Source organism: Furipterus horrens, unplaced genomic scaffold (genome assembly GCF_987537825.1).
Source record: "Furipterus horrens unplaced genomic scaffold, mFurHor1.1.pri manual_scaffold_5, whole genome shotgun sequence".
Classification (NCBI taxonomy): Eukaryota; Metazoa; Chordata; class Mammalia; order Chiroptera; family Furipteridae; genus Furipterus; species Furipterus horrens.
In genome coordinates, this window is record NW_028327175.1 from 35,011,004 (window position 1) to 35,038,994 (window position 27,991).

Consider the following 27,991-nt stretch of genomic DNA (forward strand, 5'->3'; position numbering starts at 1 on the left):
AGTAGCCCAACACCACGTGAACGAGCCGTCCAGCAGGGAAGGAGCAGCACAGGCGTCTCCCCCAGTACAACCCTCCCTCCCGGAGTAGCCAGTCCCTGGGACGCTGAATCACGGGTGGAGGGAACCTGTGACAGAGGAGCAGGGGCAAACGTCTCTGCTTCCCACTTTAGTCAGCAGTGTGACGTTAAAACAGAGCACCGTCATCTAAGAATTCCGCTCACTGGGATGGCAGTGTGAGGCTGGGGAGGCTCATGCCGGAGGTCACTGTGTATCCTCGGTGGAACTTCCCCTGGGCCTGGTATGAAGATTAACGTATAAAATGAAGCTACTGCTAAAGGCAACCAAAGAGAGATGGCTGAATGACAGAAAGAGGGTCTCAGGGACCCCGTGTCTGGAATATGCAGGGCCCATAAGTCTGAAAAGCCCAGGGCTGCTGCCTATGCAGGTGCAGGGCAGCGGGCCAAAGGGATGCCAGTCGGACCCCCGTCCACAGCTGGTAAGGGATGAGGTGGCCTTCAGATGCTGCATCTGGACCCATTGCAGTCACCGCTAGTAAGAAAACCTCCAAGCTGGGAAACTAATCTTCCCACAGTGTTTCCTTTTATTGAACAGCGGCATCAGAAGTCCTGAGACTACAGAATGGAGTGGGACTGAGAGGCAAACAAGAAGAGTCAGCCAGGACCCTGCTCACAAAGCTTGTCCACAACAAGATGAGAGAGCCAGAAGTCACCACCAGAGCACCTGTCCCTCAGGAAGCCTTGGGCTCGGCACTATGAGTCACTGGCTGTCACCTGTGGGGTGATACATGCAGGACCAGATACAGGCTGAAAATGGAAAGGCTACTTCAGGAGCTTGGCCACATTCAGACTGGGAACTATGATTTCCTTGAAGATGGGCACGTAGTTTGGATTTGCCTGCGTGGAGCCCTGCTCCAGTGTCTCGATGATGGTCTGCTTCATGTCCCGGCTGGTATCCCCTCGCATGGCCAGCAGAGCGCCGATGTGGTCGTCTCTGGAAGTGGGGGAGAGGGGGGATGGCAGGGGTGCATGGGAAGATGCACTGAGCCGCTCACCTCGAGCCTTACTTGAGCTCCCCACCCCCTGCTGCAGCTCAGCTGACACTGAGGGTCCCCAGAATGGGGTCAACAGCTGAAAGTGAAAGGTATGTCTCCCTTGTCATGTCAGAAGGAGAGAAGTCCAAGTTTTCATATCATAATGTGGTTTTTTTTTTTCAGTTTACAATTGTAAAGTTTTTTAAAGGTTGTTTTTCTAAATTTTTGTTTAAAAGACTAACTAGAGCGGGACGACCCTGGAGAGAACAGGACCACTGGTTCTTCCTGCTTGAAGCAAGCCCAGAGCAACAGCAGGAAGAAAACATGCCTGGGAGGGGACCTGGGTGTGTTCACAAAGACTGGTGGGAGCCTGCAGCCAGCTCTGTGGGCAGGCTCCTTATCCCATGAAGGCTGGAGGGTGCCCTGGCCAAGCAATGGCACACAGGCTCCCTTTTCTGAATCCACCACAAGCATATCATACGCTTCCTAAAACCACTCTGCTCAGCCACTTTCCCACCTAAATTGAGTCCCAGCCTGGCCCACCCCAACTCTGACATTTGGGAGGTACACAAAACCACCACAGTGCTGCAGGAGGGCACATGAAATGCGGGCATGTCCGCTGTCATTCTCAGAAGCCCAGTCTGCCTGCAGCTGTTGTCGGCACAGCTCACCTTCGAAGGAGCCTGGAGCTGCCATACTATCACCCCTCAGAGCCTCACCTAAAGCCTGGGAACCATGATCCTGCTGCTCTGCTCCCCAAGTTCCAGCTGAGACAGGAGGCCATTACCTGATATCTGGGTATTTGCTGACCAGAGTTGAGACTTCCAGGTAGAGCAGGGACGGATCTGTCAGCTTAATCACTTCTGCAATGGCGATGATCGTGTCGCAGTACCCATCCACTTCTTCGCCAAATCCCTAGAAGCGAGTGTGGTGGCCGTGAGTAGCACACAGCAGCACCATGCCTCAAGCTGGACACAGGCTGGAGTCTCTCAAACCTTCCCTCTGGCTGAGGAGGCCTTGCTGGCCAGCCTGTTCCCTCCTCTCACATAAACATCAAGACAGGTTCCCACAGGGGGTTGTTCCCACGGGAACACTTGGCACAGAGATGGGGTTGGGGGTCTGGGAGGGTCATGAAATCAGCTCAACCCCTCTTCAAGGAAGGGACATGTGAGCATTCTGTCTCAGAGCTGAAGTCTGGTTATGTGCTGCCACCAGAAGTCTAGAAGCTACCTGCCCTGAGGACATGTGTCTCAACCACAGGTCAGACAGATCTGTACACGGATTCTCCTGTTTACAAAGGAAGAAAGAATTAGCCACTTGGTTCCTGACATGACTGATTCCAATCAACTGTCCTAAAAGTCCTATGGGTGAAAACTAGAGAAGAAGCCACGGCGATACTTATTATTGACAGTAACCCTGAAAGGGCATGAGGAGATGGTACTCACAGACGCCAGCTTGCGGAACAGGAAGCGCAGCTGCTCAGCCTCACGGACCATCCTTTCAGCTCCCTCCTTGCGCTCCTCAGGCCCACGGAAGGAGATGCGCTTCTGCATGACAGCCCGCAGGTACTCCACCACCACGCGCCGGTGTGCCTCGGCCGTCATCCGCTGAGGGGCAGAGACATGCGGGCTTCCATTTAAATCTAGGTCGACATGTGAAGAGAGCACATTCCTTCCCGTTTCCCATCAATACAAACGGCAGGACTTCAGAGTAAATATATTACGTAAATAAGCACATCTGTGACTTTTAATTATAAATTTTACTTTAGGAAATCATAGCAATATTCACTCTGTTTCCCTAAAATCCAGTGGTGAAAGGGAATCACATAGGCACGGTGCAGTACAAACAGGAGCCGTGCAGGTGGGTGCCCGCAGAGCTGACCCTGAGCCGCAGATGCTGATGGTCCCCTCCAGAGGGCAAACAGAAAAAGGTCCCCATACAAGGCCTGCCTGCAGGCTCATGCAACACATCTTTCTAGCAGCAGACATCACTGCAGGACAGCTTCCCGCAAGGTGCGCCAGCGTAGCATGCGCTTTCCCCAGACCCCTTCACAGGGCCTCATGCCTACCCCTCTGGGAACTCCAGTCAGCTCCTCTTGCTGCCCCATCCTGCATGTGTCTCAGAGCACTCCGCTCCAAGGGCAGAGGAAAACTGGGGACCCCGGGCCAGGCCCCCGGCTCCAGCCCTCACAAGAGGCCAGGCTCCACAGGAGAGATGTGTAACAAGCACACGCATCATGCCTCATCCACAGAAGGCTGTTTAATGGCTAGTCTGTGAACATGGTGACAGGGCTTCAGAGGAAGGAGAAAGTCCAAGTCCGTCCATTTGAGGATGTTTCAGAGAAGGCCATGGTTCTCTCCGTAACACGTGTGGACACAACATAGACCCCAGCTCCCGCCAAGCCCACTCCTAGTGGCACATGGGTACCAGGCAGTTGTCCCGCAAATATGTAAATAAAACTGCACTGGCATGATGAGTGGCATCACAGGCCCGAACCAAACCAGAAGCTGTGTCTACTTGCAGAGGCTGGATGTTCTGCTCCCTATGGCTGAAGAGGGGAACCCTAAGGACCCAAAACAAGGTAAGTAACATAGCACCCAGCACCTGTGTGGGGTTGTGGCCGAGACCAGGCTCAAAGGACTGTGTGCCAGTCCAACAGCCCAGGCTCTCGGGAAGAGCGGACATTCGTCCTCCCTTTAGGCATGAGCATCAATCATACCAGGAGACAAGTGCCTAAGACTAGGAGTTTGCGGAGACAAGCTCCTAGCCTGAGGACTCCACACACAGACCCCAGACATCAACTGTTAAATCAACATAAAAAACGTTTAAATAAATAAAAAGTAGAACTAAAAACTGTGCAAGCAACAAGAAATTACAATTTGACCTTAGTCTAAACACCAGAGGCTCCTGACAGCTGTGAAGGTCCCTATCAGTCAGGTGGCCTTAAAACACCTGGGTTTCCCTGCAATTTTTTTTTTTTTTTTTTAAGATTTTATCCATTTATTTTTAAAGAGAGGGGTAGGCAGGGGGAGAGAAACATCTATGTGTGGTTGCCTCTCATGTGCCCTCAACTCGGGGACCTGGCCCACAATCCAGGCATGTACCCCGACTGGGATTGAACCGGTGACCCTTTGTTTCAAAGGCCAGTGCTCAATCCACTGAGCCACACCAGCCAGGGCACAAGTATTACTTTTAATAGCAGTTAGAAAAACTTCCTTTAAAATTTAGAATTAGACATGTATGCCCACTGGGCTGGGTGTCCAGTACAGTAAGACATGGAGAAGACAAAAAAGCTATAAGGACCAGAAATGAAAACATACAATATCACTATTCATAGATAAAACACCTGTCTGCCTAGAGACATGAAAAGATGTGGAGACAAATCCTAGAAACAATGAGTTTTATAAGGTGTCTGGATATGAGGTCTACATATCAAAAGCACTTAATTACTGTAAATCAAAAAGTTAGAAAGCCTGATTTTATAAATTAGACTTTAAAAATTTTTTATTTATTTTGAGAAAGAGGGGAAGGGAGGGAAAAAGAGGGAGAGAAACACTGATGGGCGGGAGAAACAGTGATCAGTTTGCCTCTCGCACGCACGCCCCCATCTAGGGACCTAGCCCGCAACCCAGGCATGTGCCCTGACCAGGAATCGAAACCTTTTGCTCTATGGGATGATGCCCAATTCAATAAGCCATGCCAGTCAGAGCCAAATTAAACTTTTAATAACAACAGAAAAAACTACACAAGGCTTGGTGCATATGAAAAAGATGCCTGCAGGGACACGAGCAGGGACACCTGGGCCCGGCAACAATAGGCACCAATCATGGGGCAAGCTCTCGGCCGCCCCGCCCATGCAGGGACGCGCGCAGGGACACTTCCGCGCAAACACAGAAACACCTCCGCCCGGCAACAATAGGTGCCAATCGCGGGGCAAGTTCTCCGCCGCCCAGCCCGTGCAGGGACACGCGCAGGGACACCTCGGCCCCGCAACAATACGCGCCAATCGTGGGGCAAGCTCTCGGCCGCTCCACCCGTGCAGGGGCTCGCGCGCAAGGGCACCTCAACTGGCTCCAGCGGGCAGCAAGGGAGCGCGCCCTGCCGGTAACCGCGGGCGCGCACCAGTGCTGCAAGAAACAAGAACCTCTGAACCGCCACACCGCGAACGCAGAAAAAGGCAACACACCAAGGCTAAAACGGAGTAAAAACATCGCTTTTTTTTTTTTTCCAATTTTTTTCTCTCTTTCTTCTTTCTTTCTTTCTTCTTTATTCTTTCTTTTCTTTCTTTCTTTCCTTATTCTTATCTTTCTTCTCTTTTCTTGGTTTTTTTGTGTTTTTTTTTTTCAATTGTTGTTTTCTCTCTTTCTTCTCTTTCTTTCTCCTATATTCTTTCTTTTCTTTCCTTCTTTATTTCTTCTTTTCTTTCTTCTCTTTTCTTGGGTTTTTTGGGGGGAGGTTTTCCTCCCCTTCCAAAAAGAACAACAAACTTTATCTCTAACGTGTTGCATATAACCTCTCCTTCTCATCCTTTCTCTTTAATCATTGTTTATTCATTTGTGTGTCTAGTTTAGCCCCCCTATCACTCTAAATAATAGAATATAATTACTATATAAACCCAATACAATACAATCCCACTTTCTCACTATATTATGCATTTTTCCATCCTTTTTTTCTATTTTTATTAACATACAATGTAAATATTACCTACTGGCTTGCACAGTCTCAACTATTATTAATCTATCACCCCCTCTATCAAAAATTATATTTTTCCTCCCCCAAAACAACTCTTATCTATCCTTCTTATAGTATAAAAGCTCTAATCTCTTTACATTTATATTAATACGGGCTCGTTGGCTGACGATAGTGGGATAGAGTGGGGGATACTTTTTGAGGGTGTGGGTCTCCTGCCTGGGCTGTGTGTTTGTTTTTAACAGCATATCCACAAAAGAACTCAAGACAAAGCGGATAGAGTGACTCTCAACCAACTAGCCAGAAGGAAGATCCTACCAAAGAACATCTGAAATATAACCAAACAGCATAAACAAACGACATAAAGGGTAACTCAAGAACATCAGGCTCAGGATATCAAAGAGACTGCACCACTGAAACCCCCAGATCTCAGATAAAGAATCTCACACCACAAAGGAAGGAAGTCAAAGCAGACTACACCGCCCCCCCCCAAAAAACAAATAAATAAAAAGAAACAAAAAGAATCCAACATGGTAAGACACAAAAATAACCCCTCAATGAAGAGAAAAGAGGAATCCTCAGAAAGAGAGATAGATGAAATAGACATAGCCCAAATGTCAGATATGGAATTCAAAACAATGGTGGTAAAGAAGCTCAATATACTCGACATCCTTAAAATCAACTATGACAACCTCCAAGGAAGTTACCAGCAGCTCCAAGAAAATTACAGGGAATTTGCAGAGAACTACACCAGCATAAAAAAAGACATAGAAACTGTTAACAAGAACCAGGAAGAACTTAAGAATTCAATCTCTGAACTGAAAAACACAGTAGAATCAGTCAAAAGCAGACTAAACGAAGCAGAGGATCGGATTAGTAAGTTAGAAGATAATGTAGAGAAAAACTCCCAGACAATTCAGCAAAATGAAAAAAGATTGAAAAAATATGAACAAGATGTAAGGGAATTACAGGATAGCATGAAAAGAAATAATATCAGGATCATAGGAATTAGAGAGGGAGAAGAAAAGGACCATGGAATTGAAAAACTGATAGGAGAAATAGTGACAGAAAATTTTCCGAACCTGATGAGAGAAAAAATTATACAAGTTCAGGAAGCACAGAGAGTTCCAACGAAGAGGAACCCCCAAAAACCCACTCCAAGGCACATCATAATTAAAATGGCAACATTCCAAGACAAAGAGAGAATCCTGAAAGCAGCAAGAGAAAAACAGCAAATAACATACAAGGGAGCTCCGATAAGGCTATCAACTGATTTCTCAACAGAAACATTACAAGCCAGAAGGGAATGGTCAAAAATATTTCAAGCAATGAAAAACAAAAGCCTACAACCAAGAATACTGTACCCAGCAAGGCTCTTATTCAAAATAGAAGGTGAAATAAGGAGTTTCTCAGACAAAGGAAGACTGAAAGAATACATTTCCACCAAACCAGCATTGCAAGAGATGCTAAAGGGTGTGATCTAAGAAAAAAAAAGAAAAGAACAAGAGAGGAGAGGAACAGAGGTACAAAGGGCAATGAATAAATACACATCAATAATAACCTTAAATGTAAATGGATTAAATGCTCCAATTAAAAGACATAGGGTAACAGAATGGATAAGAAAACAGGACCCACATATTTGCTGTCTACAAGAAACACACCTCAAAACAAAAGATTTACACAGACTGAAAGTAAAGGGATATAAAAAAAATATTCCAAGCAAACGGACTGGAAAAAAAAAGCCGGGGTAGCAGTCCTCATATCAGACAAAATGGATTTCAAAGCAAGGGCAATAAAAAGAGACAAAGAAGGACATTTCATAATACTTAAAGGAACAATCCATCAAGAAGATATGACATTGATAAACATATATGCACCCAACATAGGAGCACCCAAATACATAAAGCAAATACTAGAAGACCACAAGAAGGATATCAACAACAACACACTCATAGTAGGGGACTTCAACACTCCATTATCAACAATAGACAGATCATCAAAGCAAAGAAACACCAAGGATATACAGGCATTGAACAACACACTAAACCACATGGATCTAACTGATATATATAGAATTTTCCACCCCAAAGAAGCAAAATATACATTCTTTTCAAATGCACATGGGACATTTTCAAAGATAGATCACATGATAGGTCACAAAACAAGCGTCAACAAATTCAAGAAAATTGAAATCATATCAAGCATCTTTTCAGATCACAATGCCTTGAAACTAGAAATCAACCTCAGAGAAAAAAATCAAAGACACCCAAATTCATGGAGATTGAATAACATGCTATTAAATAATGAATGGGTTAACAATGACATCAAAGAAGAAATCAAGAAATTTCTAGAAACTAATGATAATGAGCACACAACAGCCCAAAACCTGTGGGACACAGCAAAAGCAGTCCTGAGAGGGAAGTTCATAGCAATACAGGCATATCTGAAAAGAAGAATCTCAAATAAAAAACCTAACCATAAAGCTACAAGAACTAGAACAACAACAACAAACAAAGCCTAGGGCAAGAAGAAGGAATGAAATATCAAGATCAGAGCAGAACTAAATGACATAGAGACTAAACAAACAATCCAAAAGATCAACAAAACTAGGAGCTGGTTCTTCGAAAAAATAAACAAAATCGACAAGCCTCTAGCCAGTCTAATCAAGAAAAAAAGAGAGAAGACCCAAATAAACAAAATCAGAAATGAAAGAGGAGAAATCACGACTGATACCTCAGAAATACAAATGATAGTTAGAAATTACTACAGACAACTGTATGACAAATTTGACAATCTAGAACAAATGGACAAATTTCTAGAAACATACAACCTTCCAAAACTGAATCAAGAAGAAGTGGAAAGTCTCAACAGACCAATAACAAAAAAGGAAATTGAAACAGTAATCCAAAATCTCCCTGTACACAAAAGCCCTGGACCGGATGGCTTCACAGGCGAATTCTACAAAACATTCAGCGAAGAACTAACTCCTATCCTCCTCAAACTGTTCCAAAAAATCCAAGAAGAGGGGAAAATCCCAAACTCTTTCTATGAAGCCAGTATTATCCTAATCCCCAAACCAGGTCAAGACACAACAAAGAAAGAAAACTACAGGCCAATATCACTGATGAACATAGATGCTAAAATCCTCAATAAAATATTGGCAAACAGGATCCAGCAAAACATCAAAATCAAGTGGGCTTCATTCCAGGGATGCAAGGATGGTTTAATATTCGCAAATCAATAAATATAATACATCACCTAAACAGAATGAAAGACAAAAATCACATGATCATATCAATAGATGCAGAAAAAGCATTTGATAAAGTACAACACCCATTTATGATGAAAACACTCAGCAAAATGGGAATAGAGGGAGCATACCTTAACATAATTAAGGCTACATATGAGAAGCCTGAGGCCAACATCATACTCAATGGACAAAAACTGAAAGCATTCCCCCTGAACTCAGGAACTAGACAAGGTTGTCCACTCCCTCCACTCCTTTTCAACATAGTGTTGAAAGTCCTAGCCACAGCAATCAGACAAGAAAAAGAAATAAAAGGCATCCAAATTGGGAAAGAGGAAGTAAAACTTTTATTATATGCAGATGACATGATAGTATACCTAGAAAATCCTATAAACTCCACTAAAAGACTACTCGATATAATAAGTGAATTTGGCAAAATAGCAGGGTACAAAATAAATATACAGAAATCTAAGGCATTTCTGTACACCAACAATAAAATAGCAGAGACAGAGACAAAAAAGAAAATACCATTTACTATAGCAACAAGAAAAATAAAGTACCTAGGAGTAAACTTAACCAAAGAGATAAAAGACCTGTTCTCTGAAAATTACATAACATTGAAGAAAGAAATTAAGGAAGATACAAATAAATGGAAGCAAATACCATGTTCTTGGATGGGAAGAATCAACATCATCAAAATGGCCATACTACCCAAAGCAATTTACAGATTCAATGCAATCCCTATTAAAATACCAATGACATATTTCAGACCTAGAACAAATACTCCATAAATTCATATGGAACCAAAAAAGACCCCAAATAGCAAAAGCAATCTTGAGACAGAAGAACACAGCAGGAGGAATCACAACACCAGACATCAAACAATACTACAAAGCCACTGTAATCAAAACAGTCTGGTACTGGCATAAGAACAGACATATAGATCAGTGGAACAGAACAGAGCGTCCAGAAATAAACCCAGGCCTCTATGGTCAACTAATATTTGATAAAGGAGGAAGGAACATAAAATGGAGTGAGAAGAGCCTCTTTAACAAATGGTGCTGGGAGAACTGGATAGGGACCTGCAAAAAAATGAAACTAGACCACCAACTTACACCACACATGAGAATAAACTCAAGATGGATCAAAGACTTAAATGTAAGCCGTGACACCATAAAAGTCCTAGAGGAAAACATAGGCAAGAAAATATCAGATATCTCACGTAACAATTTCTTCACGGATACATCTCCTAAAGCAAGAGAAATAAAGGAAAAAAATAAATGGAATTACATCAAACTGAAGAGTTTCTGCTCAGCAAAAGAAAACATCAGCAAGATGAAAAGGAAACCAACCATATGGGAAAACATATTTGCCAAAGACATCACAGACAGGGGACTGATTTCCAAAATATACAAAGAGCTGATACGACTCAACATCAAGAAAACAAACAACCCAATTAAAAAATGGGCAAAGGACCTGAAAAAACACTTCTCTGAAGAGGACATACAGAAGGTCCATAGACACATGAAAAAATGCTCAACATCATTAGCCATCAAGGAGATGCAAATAAAAACCACAATGAGATACCATTTTACACCAGTCAGAATGGCCATCATCAACAAATCAACAAACAACAAGTGCTGGCGAGGATGTGTGTGGAGAAAAGGGAACCCTACTGCACTGTTGGTGGGAATGCAGACTGGTGCAGCCACTATGGAAAACAGTATGGAATTACCTCAAAAGATTAAAAATGGAACTGCCTTTTGAACCAGCGACTCCACTACTAGGATTATACCCAAAGAATCTTGAAACACCAATTCAAAAGAACTTATGCAACCCTATGTTCATTGCAGCACTGTTTACAATAGCTAAGTGCTGGAAACAACCTAAGTGCCCATCTGTAGATGAGTGGATCAAAAAACTGTGGTACATTTACACAATGGAATACTATGTAGCAGAAAGAAAGAAGGAACTCCTGCCATTTGCAACAACATGGATGGAACTAGTGAGAATATGCTTAGTGAAATAAGTCAGGTAAAGAAAGAAAAATATCATATGATATCACCTAATACAGGAAACTAAAGAACAACACAAACAAAGGAACTAAATAGAACAAAGAGCAGAATAGCAGTCAATAGGGGGGAGGGGAGAGGGAGAGAAGGGGGATAAGTAAGGGAAGGGTTTAGTCAAGAACCCATATAAATGACTCATGGACATGGACAACGGGGAGGGGTATGATTGCGGGAGAGGGGGTGGGTTGGGTGGCGGAGAGAAATTGGGGGAAAAGGGGACAACTGTAATTGAAAAACCAAAAATAAAAAAAAAATTATTAAAAAAAAAAAAAAAAAAAGATGCCTAAGCCCTGGATGAAGACATGGTGGTGTTTCATGGTTAAGACTTGGAGGAGACTGGATGGCGCGTAACGCAGGAGCTCCCTGTTCTCACAGGGCCTCCGCAGAGTGGGGAGAGTCCAGTAGCCAATGAGTCCTGATGGGGATCTGGACAGGCCTCTGCCCTTTCTCTCATCCTCTCATCAGAGCCACGGCCACTGCCACCATCACCCATAGGGTTCTGGGGCTTTGGCCTTGTGCCAGAGTGAGTTTAGTGGGGTGTCAGGAGGCAGTAAAGCTAGATGAATGTTCTCGATCTTCACTCAGAGGCCCCATCACCTTCACCTCTAACTTATCTTTACACTGAAGTCTCCTGCATTGGGTTAATAAAACCACCTATGAACTTCCATTCACGGAACGAATTTGACACTGAATTCTACACAAGATTCCATGTGAGCTCCAGCATGCAGGTGAGGTCACAGCAATGACTATGCCCCACACTCTTACCTTTTTATATGGCTTTTTAATTTTGGCAAAATCATTGAAATAGTCTTCCACGGTGACACAGATGATGTCCACAGCGTTCGATCCCGACAACCACTTTCTTGTCATCAGCTCACTGAGATGTTGCTAAAAAGCACAGACCACATAAAACATCAACTTGACACTGAGACCCTGGCATTGGGAGGGAGGTGCTGAGTCTGCCTGATGTGCTGATGTGACAGCACCTGGTAATTGCAAGTACTACTGGCGTGTGACCTGCAAGTGTGTACTTGAACCACACAGGACTCAGAACACATATACCTGTGAGGTATGTAGGTATCTGTGTGTACACATTTCACCTTTAATGACTATATATACAGTGTTGGGCAAAAGTAGATGTACAGTTGTCAGTATGCGACACAGTTTATTCTTGTGTCATTATTTATTATTGTTATTTTCCATACAAACAACCATAAATCTGCTTTTTTCCCACCATGGATCTATTATACAAATATTCTGTAATTTGCCCACCCAATTCTGATGGGCATTTGAAATTTCTCACATTTTGCAATGAAAAACAATGATGCAATGAATTTGTACTCTTCTGCAGGTGAAACTCCTATAAGTGGAACTGCTCAAGAAGTGTGCAAACTAAAACCTCAATTACCCGTTTCCAAACTGTCCTCGAAAACCTGCACAACTCACACTCTACACAGAACATAAGACCGTCCCTTTGTTCATGCCCTTGACAACACGAGTGGTATCAATGTTTGTAATCCCTGCCAGCTTGATGAGTAAGAGTAATTTTTAAATTTTTACTTCTTTGCCATCAAGATTCTGCTAATGAATGTAACAGGCTTCTTGTGACATGATTCTAGTTTGTAATCCACTGATACTTATTGGGGGTCTCTATTCAGTTTTGTAGCAGAAGGACCAAAACTCAGACCTACGCCACACAGAACACACCATGCCACAGAAAAGTCCTGGTGCTTTAACTGGGACTGAGGATGAAGGCAGGTGAACACTCAGCTCAAGTGCATAGCAGAGCGCCCCACCTCCAGGTCCAAGAAGACCTCCTCCAGCAGGCTGCTGCAGCCCTCCTTCGCGATAGCATCCAGAATCCCATCCATGCTCGGCTGGCTCAGAGACATGCCTTCGTCCACTTCATTTTTTAAATACTTCTTCTTTAAACTGACTATGGATTCTCTGCAAAGGAATAGTTGAGGCTCAGTGAGGCGGCTGGGTATCCTCACATGCCTGTCTCTGTCCCTAACAGCCACTTACTTGAAGGTCTGGCTGTTGTTGATGATGGCGATCATATACTGGACGTAGCAGTGAGGGTGCTGCCGGTTTCTCAGGTGCTCCTCTTTGTACATCTGCGCTTCTTCTTTGTATCTGAGGACACACAACCCACAGCAAATGCTATCAGAGGATACTCTGCAGGTGTTTCAAGCACCACGCTGACATCACTCCTCATAGATGGTTCACATCACTAACACTTGACCAGATGAGTCTTTAACAAAACAAACAAACAAAAAAATTGGATGCTCAATACTCACAGAACAAAGTCGGTAATTTTAAATGAATTACTAAAAATTAATTTCATATCAACTCTTTGAAATAGGGTTCAGTAATCTGATTATACAAATATTCTCAAACATTTGATTGTGAGTCATTGGGAAAGTATTTTATATGACATAATTTGCCTAGAAATTTATACAATGGGTAAACTATCAAGTATTAGATAAAATGTCCCATTCTGAAACTCTCTGAAGAAATCAAATTAAAAATAAATTACTCTTTAGATGTCACGAAAACAAACAACTGAGATGGCTGCATGTTTTATTCTTTAACTTACTACAAAGATCCTCAAACATGTCAAGAGTAGAACAGTACAATGTACTATAGATCTTAAAAAAGAACCAAAATGAAAACTGGCAATTAAAGGGAAATTCTTCAGGTCCAAAGTGTGGTTCAGGTAATCAAACAGCTGAGGTAGATGAGGAAAACTTCCTCTTTACAGAAGAATCCCACCTCATTCCTCTAATGAAATGACTAACTCAGGTCACGTCCCCCAGATGGATGGCCGATGGGAACTCTGGGGGCCTGACTGTTGGCACCAAGCTACCAAAGCAGGATGGAGGGACATGCGTCTCCTAATGTGCTGCCAGGTGAAGTACGCATACCACCTATGCAGGGTTCTTACAGAACAATAAGTAAATAAGGGGTCTCTCACAGGCAATTAGAGACAACCTGTGGTTGTGGGCAGATGGCAATCTGAGACCTGCACTGGGGGATGCTGGTGACTACAAGACAATGTGCGCTCTCCACATGCCAATGGCTTATAGAGGGGGAAGGGCTGTTCTCCTGTACCACAGACCCAACAACCCAAAAAAACCACACATGATATAGAATTCGTAACTATAAAGAGATATGTATGCAACTACTGGGAAAACGCAAATACAAACTTGGTGTCAGATGGTCCCATGGAGTGATTGTGCAACTTTTGTGGGGGTTGACAGCACTGTAGTTAGGGTAGAGAATGCAGGGGAAATTCCACAATGCCTGGGATTTTCTTTAAAGTTTTCAGCAGAGAGAGAGCAGGGGAGAGATCGGATGAGGCAAGGGGTGGATTTAAAGGGACAGCTTTTGAAACTGGATGATGGGTAAACAGTTTTTTATGTCATTCTTTCTCCTCCTGCACAGGTTTGAAAATCTTCTCATGAACAATTCCAAGGCAAGGAGGTATCCTGGAGACACAGCCCCTCTGAGCCCCTGTCCGGGACTGGCTCTGCTGGGGGTGCCTCTCAGTGGTAGGAATTCAGAGTGACTGCTCCTGGAGCTGTCCTCCCCGTCCCAGAAATTCAGACTACAGGCAGGGTAAGTGTCTCAGGAGAAGCTCTAAGTCCACTCAGCGGCATACTGACAACACTGCTAGAGATGTCACAGGTCAGGCCAAGGTTCTCAGGGGTCTCATGAAATACCTTCAATAGGAGGTAACAAGAAAAGGCTGCCTTTCTAAATAACAAAAGAAGGTGACTACAGTCAGCCCAGGCTTAAATTCTTTTTAAATATAAGGCATATCAGGACCAACACATTTTTGCTTCTAATTTTTAAAACATACTTTCTAAATTAGTACACTGGCAAAAATACATACCTATTTAAGAAAGAATTCATTTGCTGAAGACACAAAACTAGTACCTTTGTTTTCAGATCTTCACTTATCTGAGCAGCAACTTGAAGATTCTGTTCGAACATCTAAAAATTGGAGAACTTATGAATTCTGACGTAAACTCACGAAAGCACAGGTTTCCCGTTATATAAAAACCCCACCTGCTAACCGGTAGTTAGAACAGTTCAAATTCAGAGAAAAAAATGAAACCACATGCAAAATAAAGTTAAGCAACTTTCTCACCAGGTAAAAAACCAAGTGAATCATTTCCTAATTACCTGCAAACTGGCAGATCTCCTTAAAGGGGAGGCTGACAGGGAGATGAGGGCTCAGCGAGGTGACATGGGTGTTGCACTCTGATTAGTGATGTGGATTTTTAAAGAATTAGGACATATATTGGAGCTGAGGAAAACTAAACTTGAAAAGACAGCAGATGAGCCAGCAGTCACAGCTCACCCCAGGTCCTTGTTGCAAATGGGCTGTCATGATGTCTGGCTTCCCAAAATAGAGGAAGGGTGAGAACCAATCTGTGGCTAACTGACAGGATCACCTGGAGAAAAACCCCTCCAGCACTCACATCTGTAGGCCAGAGTGCCATATGAATAAATATTCCAACAGGTCTCAGCCCTCCTACTCTCAGCCACTCAAATGAAAAAATTGCACAGGCCACAGAAAAAGGGAAGGACACTGGGGGACACCAGCAGGCAGCCAGGCATTAAAAAGTAAATTAACTGTAAGAATGCATGATTATCATTAAAATCTAAAGGACTCTTCCCCAACCCCATCAGGTTAGACTCAGTTCTATGGCATTTAAAAAGACATTTACAATATCAGGAAACTCCAAACAAGCAAACTCAAATTCAAGCGCTGCATGCAAATAACAGAATTCAGTTCTGGTTCAAGTCCAAAAGGATTAGGAAAACTAAAGTGACCCTCGGCAGAACTACTTGGCAGGTATAACCTTCAGGTTGTCATCTCCAGAGATAGAAGGACCCGAGGCACTAGGCAGGGTTCTTTTTATCTTCAGTAAGAAAGGAGGTACTTTGTGTTCATCTGTAAAACCCACAGGCCCTATTCATTACCCACAAATGAACCTCAACAACCACAGATGGTACCTGGAAGACAATGGCCGGAAGTGTCGTCTGGTAGTACCCGTCTTGGTCGGCTTCAGGCTCAGTCTCTTTTACCCAGTCTTTCTTGTCTGTTTCTAGAGCTTTCCGCAGCCAGGCAGTGATGTTTGACTAAGGAAGTTTAGCATCAGAGGAAGGGAGAAAAGAACATGCCCTCTGAGCCAAGGATACAGTGATGCAGCTGCAGAAACCAAACACAGCACCCTAGGAATTCTGTTTCCAAACAAGGGAAAGCCAGAAAAGCCATCCCAAGAGCCAACTCCACAGTGGCATTGCCCCCACCAACCTCCACTGACCTTTGGCCAGGTTTGTCAGAAGTACACAGATCGAGACAGACCTGTCCATGGAAGACCAGACACCAGCACCATCACTTCCTGTGCACAGAGCCACCTCCCTGCCTCCAAGGTGTGGGCTTCCGCATGTCAGAACACTGGTGAGCAGGCAGGAAGCAGACCCTGACCTCCTCATCTTACTCTGAAACTTGCCTGAGGGTCACTGGACAGCATTTAATGCCCTAACTGCCACCCTCTCATTCCCAGGCTCAGTGCTAAGTGGCTTCCAGGCACCACTGACACATCAGCAGGATGTCCCAGGGTCTTGCCAGCCTACTGGGGACAGAACAGGGTCACTCCTATAACCAGAGACGGGGTTTCCATACCTGTGGAATATATACCCCCAACAATCTCCAGATCCAGGACTAGAGCCTGGGCCACTCTCCTCAACTAACTGGCAGATGTACATTTCAAGACCCCATTTCCCAGAAACAGAGCCTGTAAATTCTTAGGAGGCCCATGTCAAGGCAGGGTCTCACCCCCTTCTTTTGCCCACTGGCACTGGTTCCAAATCGACATGCAGAGACCCGATGCAGCGTCTGGGCACTAGATACAGACTGTTTTGGGACCACACGCTGCTCTACTCACAGTAAGAGTTGACATGTATTTCTTCAGCAGCTTAGAGACCACGTTTGGAGAAAGCAAAGGCTCCAGGGTGCTAACATCCACTTCCGGGGCCAATTCCACATTTCCCATCATCTCTGTGCTAAAGGAAAACCCAGGGATGAGAAATATTAAGAACCAGGAAAACAAACAGAAATTCTCAATTAAGAGTTGCTATTTCTTTTCACACACAAATACCCAATAACCCCAGTGGCAGTTGGGAGGGGAGGTGGGGCCTCAGGAAGAGTGCTGGCCAAGGAGCTCCTGTGCCCATGCCACAGGGTACTAGAGGCACACTTAGGAAAGAAGCCCTGTGGGGGACAGATGTTTGTTGCATCCATGGGGCCTCCCATGGAAGACCAGGGGCAAACAGGAGGTGCTGAACAGACATGTCTTATGAAATGGGAGAATAATCTCTACTGCAGGGAACACATGACATCTATAATGAAACTCAAGTCAGCAAGGAAAATATCACTGTATCCAGTCTACTATGATTAAGAAGGCAGAGATGTGGACTAAGTTTCAGAAAAAAGTTTTCCTAAAAAATAGTTAACACCCGAGTATGTGCTTGGGTTCATAAAAGTCCAAGGTTCAACTGCTCAGAAAATTCATTTGCCTTATGCTATATTCCCTAAATGTGTGTGGTTGTTTGTTTGTTTTATTTACTTTATCCTCATCTGAGGACATTTTTTCATTGCTTTTTTTTTTTTTTTTGAGAGAGAGAGAGAGAGAAAAATATCAGTTGGTTGCTTTTTCATATGCATCCTGAACTTGCAAGCTGGGTATGTGCCCTTACCAGGAATTGAACCTGCGACCTTTCGCTTTACAGGATGATGCTCCAACCAACTGAGCCATATTGGCCAGAGCCCTAAACATCTATTTAAATGACACTAGTCCACTCTCTATAAGAAATCCAAGGTCTTCCTGAATAAAAAGGAATTTCATAAAATCATGCCAATGTCAAAAGACTATTTACTTAACTCAGATAATTTTCCCCCCCAAGAACCTTAACTCAGCATGAAATTGTTTATAGTATAAAAGCAGTTCAATTCTTCCCATGATAAAGTCCAATATGATGGAATGGGATGACAACAGGAAGCTGCCCTAGACAGAAAAGTGCTTACAACGTAGTCAGTGAAAAACAAAATCAACACACAGAACTGGGCATGTCACACAAACACACACCCATGGTCAGGTGGCTGGAGCACAGGCAAGGGCCCAGGGTCAGATTTGAACCCTGGTCCCCACTTGACTCGCTGGCCGTGTGAAATGGACATATTACTCCCTGTGCCTCCGTCCCCTCACATACAAAAGGAAGATCACCATCACAGTGCCTTCCTCATGGGTAACACGAGCAGGCCATGGCTGCATAGAGGTGACTGCAGAGGAGCCGTCAAGGGCAGCCGCAGCCATGGACTCCCGGGCTGTGTGAGGGCAGCACACAGGAGGCGACAAAGCTGCAGCCACAGAACTGTCTTTCAAAAGGTAAGATATTGCCTCTCTTTCTATTTTTCTGCATGGAAATGTACACATTTTCTACTCTAAGCTGTTATCAAAAACAAAACAAATAAAAAAATCCCAAAACCTTACTGCTAAAATAAGTTTAATTAAGATCTACACTAGTGGTAAGACTAAAAGAAAAAAAAAGTCCTTACAATACTTAATACTGTTTTCTAGTCACAAAACCATGTGTTTTCCTCTCAGCTAGCTGATCCTAAAGAACTTCACAATACTTCACCACCGTCTCGTTTTGATTTCTTTAGTGAAGTGACAAAGTCCCAAGGCTGAGATCCAAAAAGGATAACTGAACTTGCCAGCATACTGGTGAGAAAAACCAAACCAAACCTGGGAAGAAGCAAGGGTGTCTCCTCACCAACCACAGTGACTTTGAAGGACCTCCTGGGCCCAAGTGAACTCACCTGTCCACTGAAACCACCTGCTCAGCGTCACCTCGAGGTGAAAGTGGGTTAGTGCACAGCGAGCACTTAGTACCACAGGAAAGCCCACCCTGAACTGCTCAATATGGATTGGTGTTAAGGGCAGAGGCACCACCCAAACGTAAGAGCACTGAACCAACCAGAGGCCGGGCCCTGACCTCAAGGACAAGCTCCCACAGAAAGAAGACTTTCATCAACCAGGAAATAATGCCTTTGGGTGCTGAGCACATGACTGGAGCAAAAAGACAGCTGTTTAGAGAAGGCTGGTACATATTTGTTACGGTTTCTATGTAAAATACAAGACATAAAGTTAGTGTTACCTTGTGTAGGTGTTTAAGACCCAAGTCAACAGGCTCACAATCTCATTTGCTTCTAGGTTTTCCAATGCAAGCTCCTGCATCCGTGTGGTCAGGGCCTGGTGATACATGCTCAGGAGATTCCTGAAAATCTCATAATGGGGAGGAAAACACTGAACCATCAAGTTTTTGGCAACAATGAGGTCATCTAGGACGTACTTCCTTATAATTTCTAAGTGGCGAACGAGCCACATCTTGTCAGATTCCCTGGTGTCTGCCTGCGTGCCTTCAATTCTGGTAGTTACGGTTCTGTCCAAGATGGCAAACATCTTCTCCTTCCAATTCTTGGGCCTCCCCGGAGGAACAAAGCCAGTTTGCTTTTTTCGATCAAGTATTCGCCTGTCAATCTTCTCTTCTCTTTCGATGATCCTGACAACTGACACCAGCAAGGTGGGGTCACGGCGGACGGTGACCAGCGACCTCTGCAGCACCATCCACAGCTGCTTGGCCAGCTCGTCCGAGAGCCCCTGTGTGCTCCCAAAGTAGCTGTGGATGAGGCTCATGTCACGAGTATTCCCACTGTCTATGCGGTACTGCTCGTACATCAGCCCATCCCGGGAGCACTCCAAGTCCATCAGCTTCCGGTGGGCCTGCAGGAGTGCCCCTTGCTCTATGAGGTCCTGGGTTTCCCTCACAATCTCAGGCACTGGGGAAAAAGGGACAAGATGGCACCATAAAAAAATCACATAAGGCTGTGCAGGATTCTGGGAAGATGGCAGAGGAAGAAGCACCGGGAATCTGTCTCCCCCCTTTCTGTACAATTGCACTGACAGAATCTGTCTGATGTAACTATTCTGGAACTCTAGAGTCTACGGAAGGCTTGCAACTTCCAAGGGAAGGCTTGGACAGAATGTTGGTCAATTTCAGCTCTCAGCACAACAGCAACTAGTGTCCCCCAGCTATCACCACACCTGCCACATGTTTCTAAAGCAGCTTACATATAGCTTGCGGGAGCCAGAGTATGCAAAGAGAGCCCTGACTTCCAAATACTGGGGATCTGTGCTCTAATTGCTGATTGCTGCTTCTGATCACAGAGGTACAGACACAGCGGTGGGTGCCACTGTTGCAAGCCCCTCCCCCAGTAGGTGAAGTGACTTCCAGGGGACTTATAGGACCAGTGCCTTTTTACCCCTTTCTTTTTTCACCTTTTCCCTTTTAAAAGCAACTTCATATAAAGGGGAATTTAGAAAGTGATTGCACAGGCCTAGGGAAAGTCATAGGCTCAGAAAAGACTTAGGAAGACCTTAAGTTTACATCTCAGGCTGATCCTCAGCACAGACAGCCTAAAATAATAAAAAAACAAACAAACAAAAAATAAACAAAATCAGTATTCTTGGGGAAGAGGAGAAACTGATTTCAACTTACCTAGTTATTAGATTCAAATGTCTAGCGTTCGACCAAAAGAATCACAAGGCATACAATGATACAGGGAAGTATGAAGGTTCAAAGTAAAAAATAAACCAACAGAAACTGTCCTTGGGAAAGACTAGGTGGCAAATTTATTAAACAAAGGCTTTAAAATAAGCTTTAAATATGTTCAAAGAACAAAAGGAAGATGTGGAGAAAGTTAAGAAAAGAACACATAAACAAAACGGAAATATAAATCAAGATATAAAAAATCAAAAGAACCTCCTCCCCAAATTCAGGAGCTAAAAAGGATAATAACTGAAATGAAAATTTTACTTCAGGGATTCAAAGATAGATTTGAACAGGCAGAAGAGAGAATCAGTAAACTTGAAGATGATACAATAGAAACGATCAAGTATGAGAAACAGAAAGAAAAATTACTAAAGAAGCATGGCAGAGCCTAAGGGACCTCTGGGACACCATCAGGCAGACCAACACACACACTATGGGAATCCCAGAAGAAGAAAAGGGAGATAAAGGGGAAGAGAGATTATTTGAATAATGGCAATAAAGTTTTCAAATTTGATGAAGTACATGAATATAAACATTCAAAAGTTCAACAAACTCCAAGTAGGAAAAACTCAGATATCCATACTAAGACCTTATCAACAAACTGCTGAAAGCCAAAGATGACGAGAGAATCTTGAAAGCAGCAAGAGAGAAACAACTCATTACATACCAGAGATTCTCAATAAGATTATAGGCAGATTTCCCATCAGAAACTTTGGAAACAAAGAACAGTGGGCTGTATATTCAAAGTGTTAGAAGATAAAAACTGTTACCTACGAATCCTTTATCTGGCATGACTATACAGTATTCCCTCACTTATTGCAGGTATTACGTTCTAGACACCCCCCCCCCCAGCAAAGTAGGAACCTTACATTTATTCTACACTCTTAAACCGATGTAACTTTAACAATATACGTATACAGTACAGCAAAATCCTGTGATATAGTGAAAAATCCGCGATAAATAATTAAATATAATATTTTAAAAATCCCGCGCTATAGTGAGGCCACAATAAGCGAACCGCGATATAGAGAGGGACTACTGTGCTGGGGAACTGAAGGAGAAGTTAAGAGATATCCAGCCAAACAACAGCTGAGGGAGTTCATGACCACCAGAAATGCTCAAGGGAGTCCTACGAGGTGAAATGAAAGGGCACGAGACACTAACTTGAAGCTAGTGGAGAAATAACACTCTCAGCAAAGATAAATAGGTGGGTAATTGTAAAAGTAAGTATTTTTGTAAATTTGGTTTGTGACTCTACTTTTTACTCTATGTAATTTAAGAGACTAATACATTTATAGAAAATAAAAATATCAGTACAAAGCTAGTATTGCTGTAATTTTGGTTTATAATTTCCAATTTTGTTTTATATATAATTTGAGAAACAAATACATTAAAAAACTATGCTTTTGGACACACAATGTATAAATATGTACTTCTGTGACATCAACAACTTAAAGGAGGTGAGGATAGAGTTATAGAGTTTTTATGTTATTGAAATAAAGCTTGCATAAATTTAGAGTATTATATAATTTAAGGATGTTAAATGTAATCCCATGGGAATCACAATGAAAACACTATAGAATATACGCAAAAGGAAAAGACAAGAAGTAAAATGTTTCAGCACAAAAAGTCCACTAAACACAAAAGTAGACAATAATGCAGAACATGAAGGATAAAAAAAGCTCTAAGACATATAGAAAACAAATGGGAAAACGACAGAATTAAGTCCCTCCTTATTGGTAATTACTTAAAATGTAATTAAACTCTCTAAAAGGTTGAAAAAAATTGGTAAAAATCACATAATCCAACTACACACTGTCTGCAAGAAACTGACTTGAGATCCAAAACCACAGACTGAAAATGAAAGGACAGAAAGGTATTCCATGCAAATAGTCACCAAAATAGAGTAGGGGTGCATATATTAACAGCAGATGAAATACTGAAATTTTAAAAAATTACAAGAGACAAAGAAAAAAGCATACATTAATAGAAGGTTCACTCCAGCAAGGCTCTACAACAATAATAAACATTTATGCACCTAATGAGAGACCACGAAAATACTCATATATGAAACAAAAACTGACAACCGAATGGAGAAACAGTTCTTTAATAATAACTGGAGACTTCAATACACCATTCACAACAATGGCTAGAAAAATCAGACAGAAGGTAAGAAAACAGCGTATTTAAGCAACACTATAAACCAATAGATCTAACAGACATAATACAGAACACTACCCAACAACAATTGTACACACATTTTTCTGAAGTGCACGAGATGTTTTCCAGGATAGACCAGAGGTTAGGCCACAAATTAAATCTCAATAGATGTTAAAAGATAGAAATCACACAAACTATCTTCTGTGACCACAATGGATAAAATTAGCAATCTGTAACAGATGAAAATTTACAAATTTGAGGAAATTAAACAGCACACTTTTTTTTTTTTTTTTTAAGATTTTATTTATTTTTAGAGAGAGGGAGGGAGAGAGAAAGAGATGGAGAGAAACATCAATCCATGGTTGCCTCTCATGTGCTCCCTCACCTGGGGACCTGGCTCACAACCCCGGCATGTGCCCTGACTGGGAACCGGCGACCCCCTGGTTCACAGGCCAGCAATCAATCCACTGAGCCACACCAGCCAGGGCAAACAACACACTCTTAATCAATGGGTCAAAGGGAAAATCAAAAGGGAAATTAGAAAATACTTAGGGACAAATGAAAATAAAAACACTTACCAAACTTACAGGTTGTAAGGAAAGCAGTGCTAAAGGAGTATATAGTTATAAACAATGACATTGAAAAAGAAGAAAGATTTCAAATTAACAACCTAACTTTACAATTTAAGGAACTAGAAAAAGAATAACAAGCTAAACCTAAAGCTACCCTGAAGAAAGGAAATAATGATGACTAGAGCAGAAATAAAAAAAAATAGAGAACAGAAAAATAATAGAGAATATCAACCAAACCAAAATGTGGTTTCTTTGAAAAGATCACGAATGACAATTCTTTAGCTAGATGGACTAAGAAAAAGAGAAAAGACTCAAATTCTCAAATCAGAAATGAAAGTGGGGACATTACTACTAATTCCACAGAAATAGAGAATACCATGAACAACTATAGGCCAACATATTGGATAACCTAGATGAAATGGCAAATCACTAGAAAGACACAACCTACTGAGACTAAATCATGAAGAAGCTGAAAATCTAAATAGACCTCTGACTAGTAAGGGGCTGACAGGAGGGGCCATGGGGAGCTATCACTCAGTGGGTAAAGTTTCAGGGTTTTTTCTTCCAGTTTTGAGATATAATTGACATACTGCACTGTACGAAGAGGTTCAGTTTGTAAGATGAAAAGAGTTCCAAAGATTGATGGTGATGATAGTAGCACAACAATATGAAAACACTTAATATCACAAAACTGTACACTTAAAATGGTGAAGATGGTAAATTTTATATCACATGTACTTTCAATTCTGAAAAGTGGGGGAAAAACGTGTGCACGGCACTACTGAATTACAGGTAAAGAGACAAGTCTGGAGGGAGCCAAATCAGCACAATATCCTCTCAGGAAAAATCTACTAACAAAAAACACTTATACAACATAAGCACATTTGTTCGTCATGGGAATAAAAAAATTTTAAATTCTGTGGATAAACTTCTTCCAGTAAAGAAACTTTGGTCATTTGGCTTTAGCTTTACAAGGTGGAAGAAAATGCTGCCAGTCAACAGGCAATTATAAGAGGAGGAAATTAACTGGGAAAGTACTGGCTGAATGACATGAAGGAGATCCTGGTGTGGGGACTTGGTTCCCATTCCAGGCGGTCCACAGTCACCAAGAGGAGCTGCTTCCTAGGCATCCACCATGGAGTCGGTAGTGCTGAGCCATTAATGGAGGGACACAAGAAACGACTCAGAGCATGACTCCAGGAAGATGAACACGCACGAAGCAATGGGGCCAGGTACTCAACAGTGCTGCCATCAGACACAGGCATGAGAACAGGACACAGATCACCAAGGTACGAGGTGGCAAGAGCAAGGCCTCCTGTGCTATGGATGCACAATAGTGGGTAGGTAGGAAGAACTGCGCTAGGTTACACTCAGGGCTCAAGCAGAACTTGGGGAAAGACAGAAAGAACTCATTGAGACCAGACATGAGACGAAGGTAGAGAACTGATCAGACCATCCCAAGGATTCTTGCTGGGATGATGGCGAACTGACAGAGACAGGGGGTGGGGGTGGGGGGAGGCGCATGAGGAGTTCCCATCACAGCAGGAAGCTGTGCTGAACACAACAGGGAGCTCACCCAGGTGACAGCTGACACTTGCCTGAATAGGCCATGGAGCATTCTTCTTACCACTATGGAGGTGTTGGGAGATTACCCTGAAAGGGTCGGTCCCACACCTTCCTGCCCCCACACCATCCCCACCAGCCCCACAGCCTCTACCAAGGCTGGTTCCAGCTAAGGCTGAGACTCCAGAGTGTGCCCCACCTGCCCTGCAAGTCCCTGGCTTGTGCATACTCTTCCTCCTCCTGGGAGCTGCTGCTCTCCCTCTGATGATTACCCCCTCTCTGTCCTGTTCACACGGCTGCTGCTCTTACAGACCACAGCTCCTTTCAAGGGTGTGGTGCATCTTTATTCTTCTGCACTCAGCAGTGTCCCAGCTGGTCTACTGATCTAACAACTGTCACCCTACTGCTGAGTAAACACAGCTCACTCAGCAGTGGTTTAGTTCCCCACTTCTGTGCCTCTGTCCTGACAAGCACAGAACTACTAGCCTTTACTTGCTCAGTTGATCATTTCCACCAATGTCCAAAATAAGACACTAACTGTGCAAGTAGGAATCACACCTACTGCTCACTCTGAAATAGGTCTACAAAACACTCTGCACAGAAGCTGGACCACCTGTGCATCCCCCACAGAACAAGGAAAACCAGCTGAGAGCCATGGGCACAAGCACCAATGGCACTCTGCACTGTGATGCCCATAGTGCCCACATGCCCTGCTGTTGGCCCAGCTACCTGAGAAAATGTTCTTGAGGTTCTCCACGGCGGCGGCAAGCTGGCTATGCCGCACCACAGCATCCTTCACATCCTTGAGGCTCTCGATGGTGTTGATGCTCTGTCTCCAGTCCTTGCTGACATCGCCCAAAGACCGCTGAATGTCCTTCACGTCATTCAGTGCATTGTGGAGCTGGCTCAGGCCTGTGCGCACCCCATCTAACTGCGACTGGATAGCTGCCTGGGGGAGATAGTGGGCAGTGGCAGTGCTGGGCAGCCACAAACAAATCTTCCCAGGAGGCTCAAGTGCAGAAATGCCATTTCAGTTACAGGGAATAGTCAATAACCAGAGAAAAGAGAGTAAAACTCAACAAGTACCCAACTGATTCCCAAGAGAACTTTATCTTTTTTCCATTGCTGCCTTGGAAAAAAACAATACCTTTTAAAGCTTTTTGAGAAAATCTCACAACACTCCTCATCCAGTCCCTCCACCTGAAGACAATGGTCGGCACCATGGGTGCGCCTCTGGTCCCAGGCCACTTCATAAATGGTATCTTTACAAGGACCCCCCCCTCCCATGATCTCCCAGGTGCCTCTCAGTTTCCTAGCAGGCCTTATCTCAGTGCAGAGAACTGTCAGGACTTGCTCATCAGCCTTAGAGATGAGGGGTCTCCAGCCATTCACCCTGAACAGACTCCACTCAAGGAGAGCCAGCCCCACCGCAAACAGCTGGTACGCTTAAGGCGCAGACTCATTCTGTGGACCCACCAGAACACCACCCAGTGAGCAGTACAGTCAGAAGGGAGAGAGCATGACAGAGGACAGAGGTGGAAGGGAAGGGAAAGACCAGGTAGCACAAATGAGGCCAGGAACACTTTTAACCCAAGAGTCTTAAGTTGTATTTAGAAATAATTAAATTACACAAGGTTTCTAAGTCACTATAGATAATCCTTAGTTAATCCCACAAGTTTCTAGAATAGATTAAAATTCTGACTAAAAATACAGCAGGTCCATACTCTTTAAAATTAATATGAAACTGCTGTTTCAATCCATCCATGGTTTTGGGGTGCCTCCTTGGTACAAATTGCCTCATTCTGTCCCACCAAGGCTGCCATTCCTCACCTGGATGCTAGGCTTTTCTAGTGGAAAACTGACTTCACTGCCCTATCGGTGTGAGAATTAACCTTCCTCAAAGGCAAATCAAAACCGTTCTGCTGCCTGTCAACCACAGCAGCCCAAGGTTTTAACATTTGTATAACTATACTGAATGTGCATATTTTAATGAAATCTCCCCTTTTCATATGCATTAAGTTAAAAGCCAATCCAAATCATAAGATATCTTGAAAAGAATGGTTTTCTTTCTTGCCCCACTCTCACACACTCTTAATACATGTGTCTAACTCTGCTCCTCCCTCCTACCCCAGGGCCAGCAGAATACCTGGCACACAGTCAGCCTGCTACAGCATGTGCTGAAGTGATCTAAACAAAATATTCTCAGGAAGCACTCTGTAGAAGAGCTTTTAAGAAGTTGAGTGGGCCCTGGCTGGTGTGGCTCAGTGCATTGAGTGCTGGCCTGTGGACAGGGGTAGGGGGAAGAGGGTAGGGGGCGGGGCACTGGTTCAGTTCCCAGTCAGGGCACATGCCTGGGTTGCTGGCCAAGTTCTCAGTTGGTGGGGGGGGGGGGGCACATGAGAGGCAACCACACATTCGTGTTTCTCTCCCTATCTTTCTCCCTCCCTTCCCCTCTCTCTAAAAATAAGTAAATAAAATCTTTTTTAAAAAAAAGTTAAGTGGAAATTACAGGTGATTAAAAAGATTGTTCCCTTGGTGTTTTCAACAGTTCCCCAATCTTACTTATAAATTTACTGATTGGTAATATACATTGGAAGGAATGTGCTAAGTAAAGGTAATGCTCTGCTCTGCCTCCTTCCAGATCATCACTAAGTCTAATTTAGGAAAATTACTATAATGAAGCTAAGAACCTAAAACTCACGATAAATGACTATGTCCTGCCTGGGGTTTCAGCAGGTGCCTGTGGCCTCTCTGGCCTCGTACCTTTAATCTGGCCTCCACGGAGGCCTTCTTCCGGGCCTCTCTTCTGCGATACTGCTCCACTTTGTCCAGCTGGTCCGGGCGCTGAAGCATCCCAGCAACCCTTTGGACCGCTGTTGCAACAGCCTCCCGATCAGTCTCCTTCATGATTAAAAAGCAGTCGGAATCTTGGAACCTGTCATACTAG

The 27,991-nt window shown here is 43.6% G+C and overlaps 1 protein-coding gene across 1 annotated transcript; it reads right to left on the reverse strand.

Moving 5' to 3' along the window:
• Positions 1 to 578: 578 nt before the first annotated feature.
• Positions 579 to 27,983, reverse strand: EXOC3 (exocyst complex component 3). The gene is made up of 12 exons (XM_090276274.1): positions 27,808 to 27,983; positions 25,774 to 25,993; positions 19,295 to 19,976; positions 17,023 to 17,140; positions 16,088 to 16,213; positions 14,958 to 15,058; positions 13,085 to 13,195; positions 12,856 to 13,006; positions 11,825 to 11,947; positions 2,497 to 2,658; positions 1,839 to 1,966; positions 579 to 1,011 (listed from the first exon to the last, which is right to left on the reverse strand). Exons 1-12 carry the CDS (start codon positions 27,949 to 27,951, stop codon positions 840 to 842), a joined length of 2,238 nt encoding a protein of 745 aa, XP_090132400.1. The 5' UTR covers positions 27,952 to 27,983; the 3' UTR covers positions 579 to 839.
• Between the last annotated feature and the right edge of the window lie 8 nt (positions 27,984 to 27,991).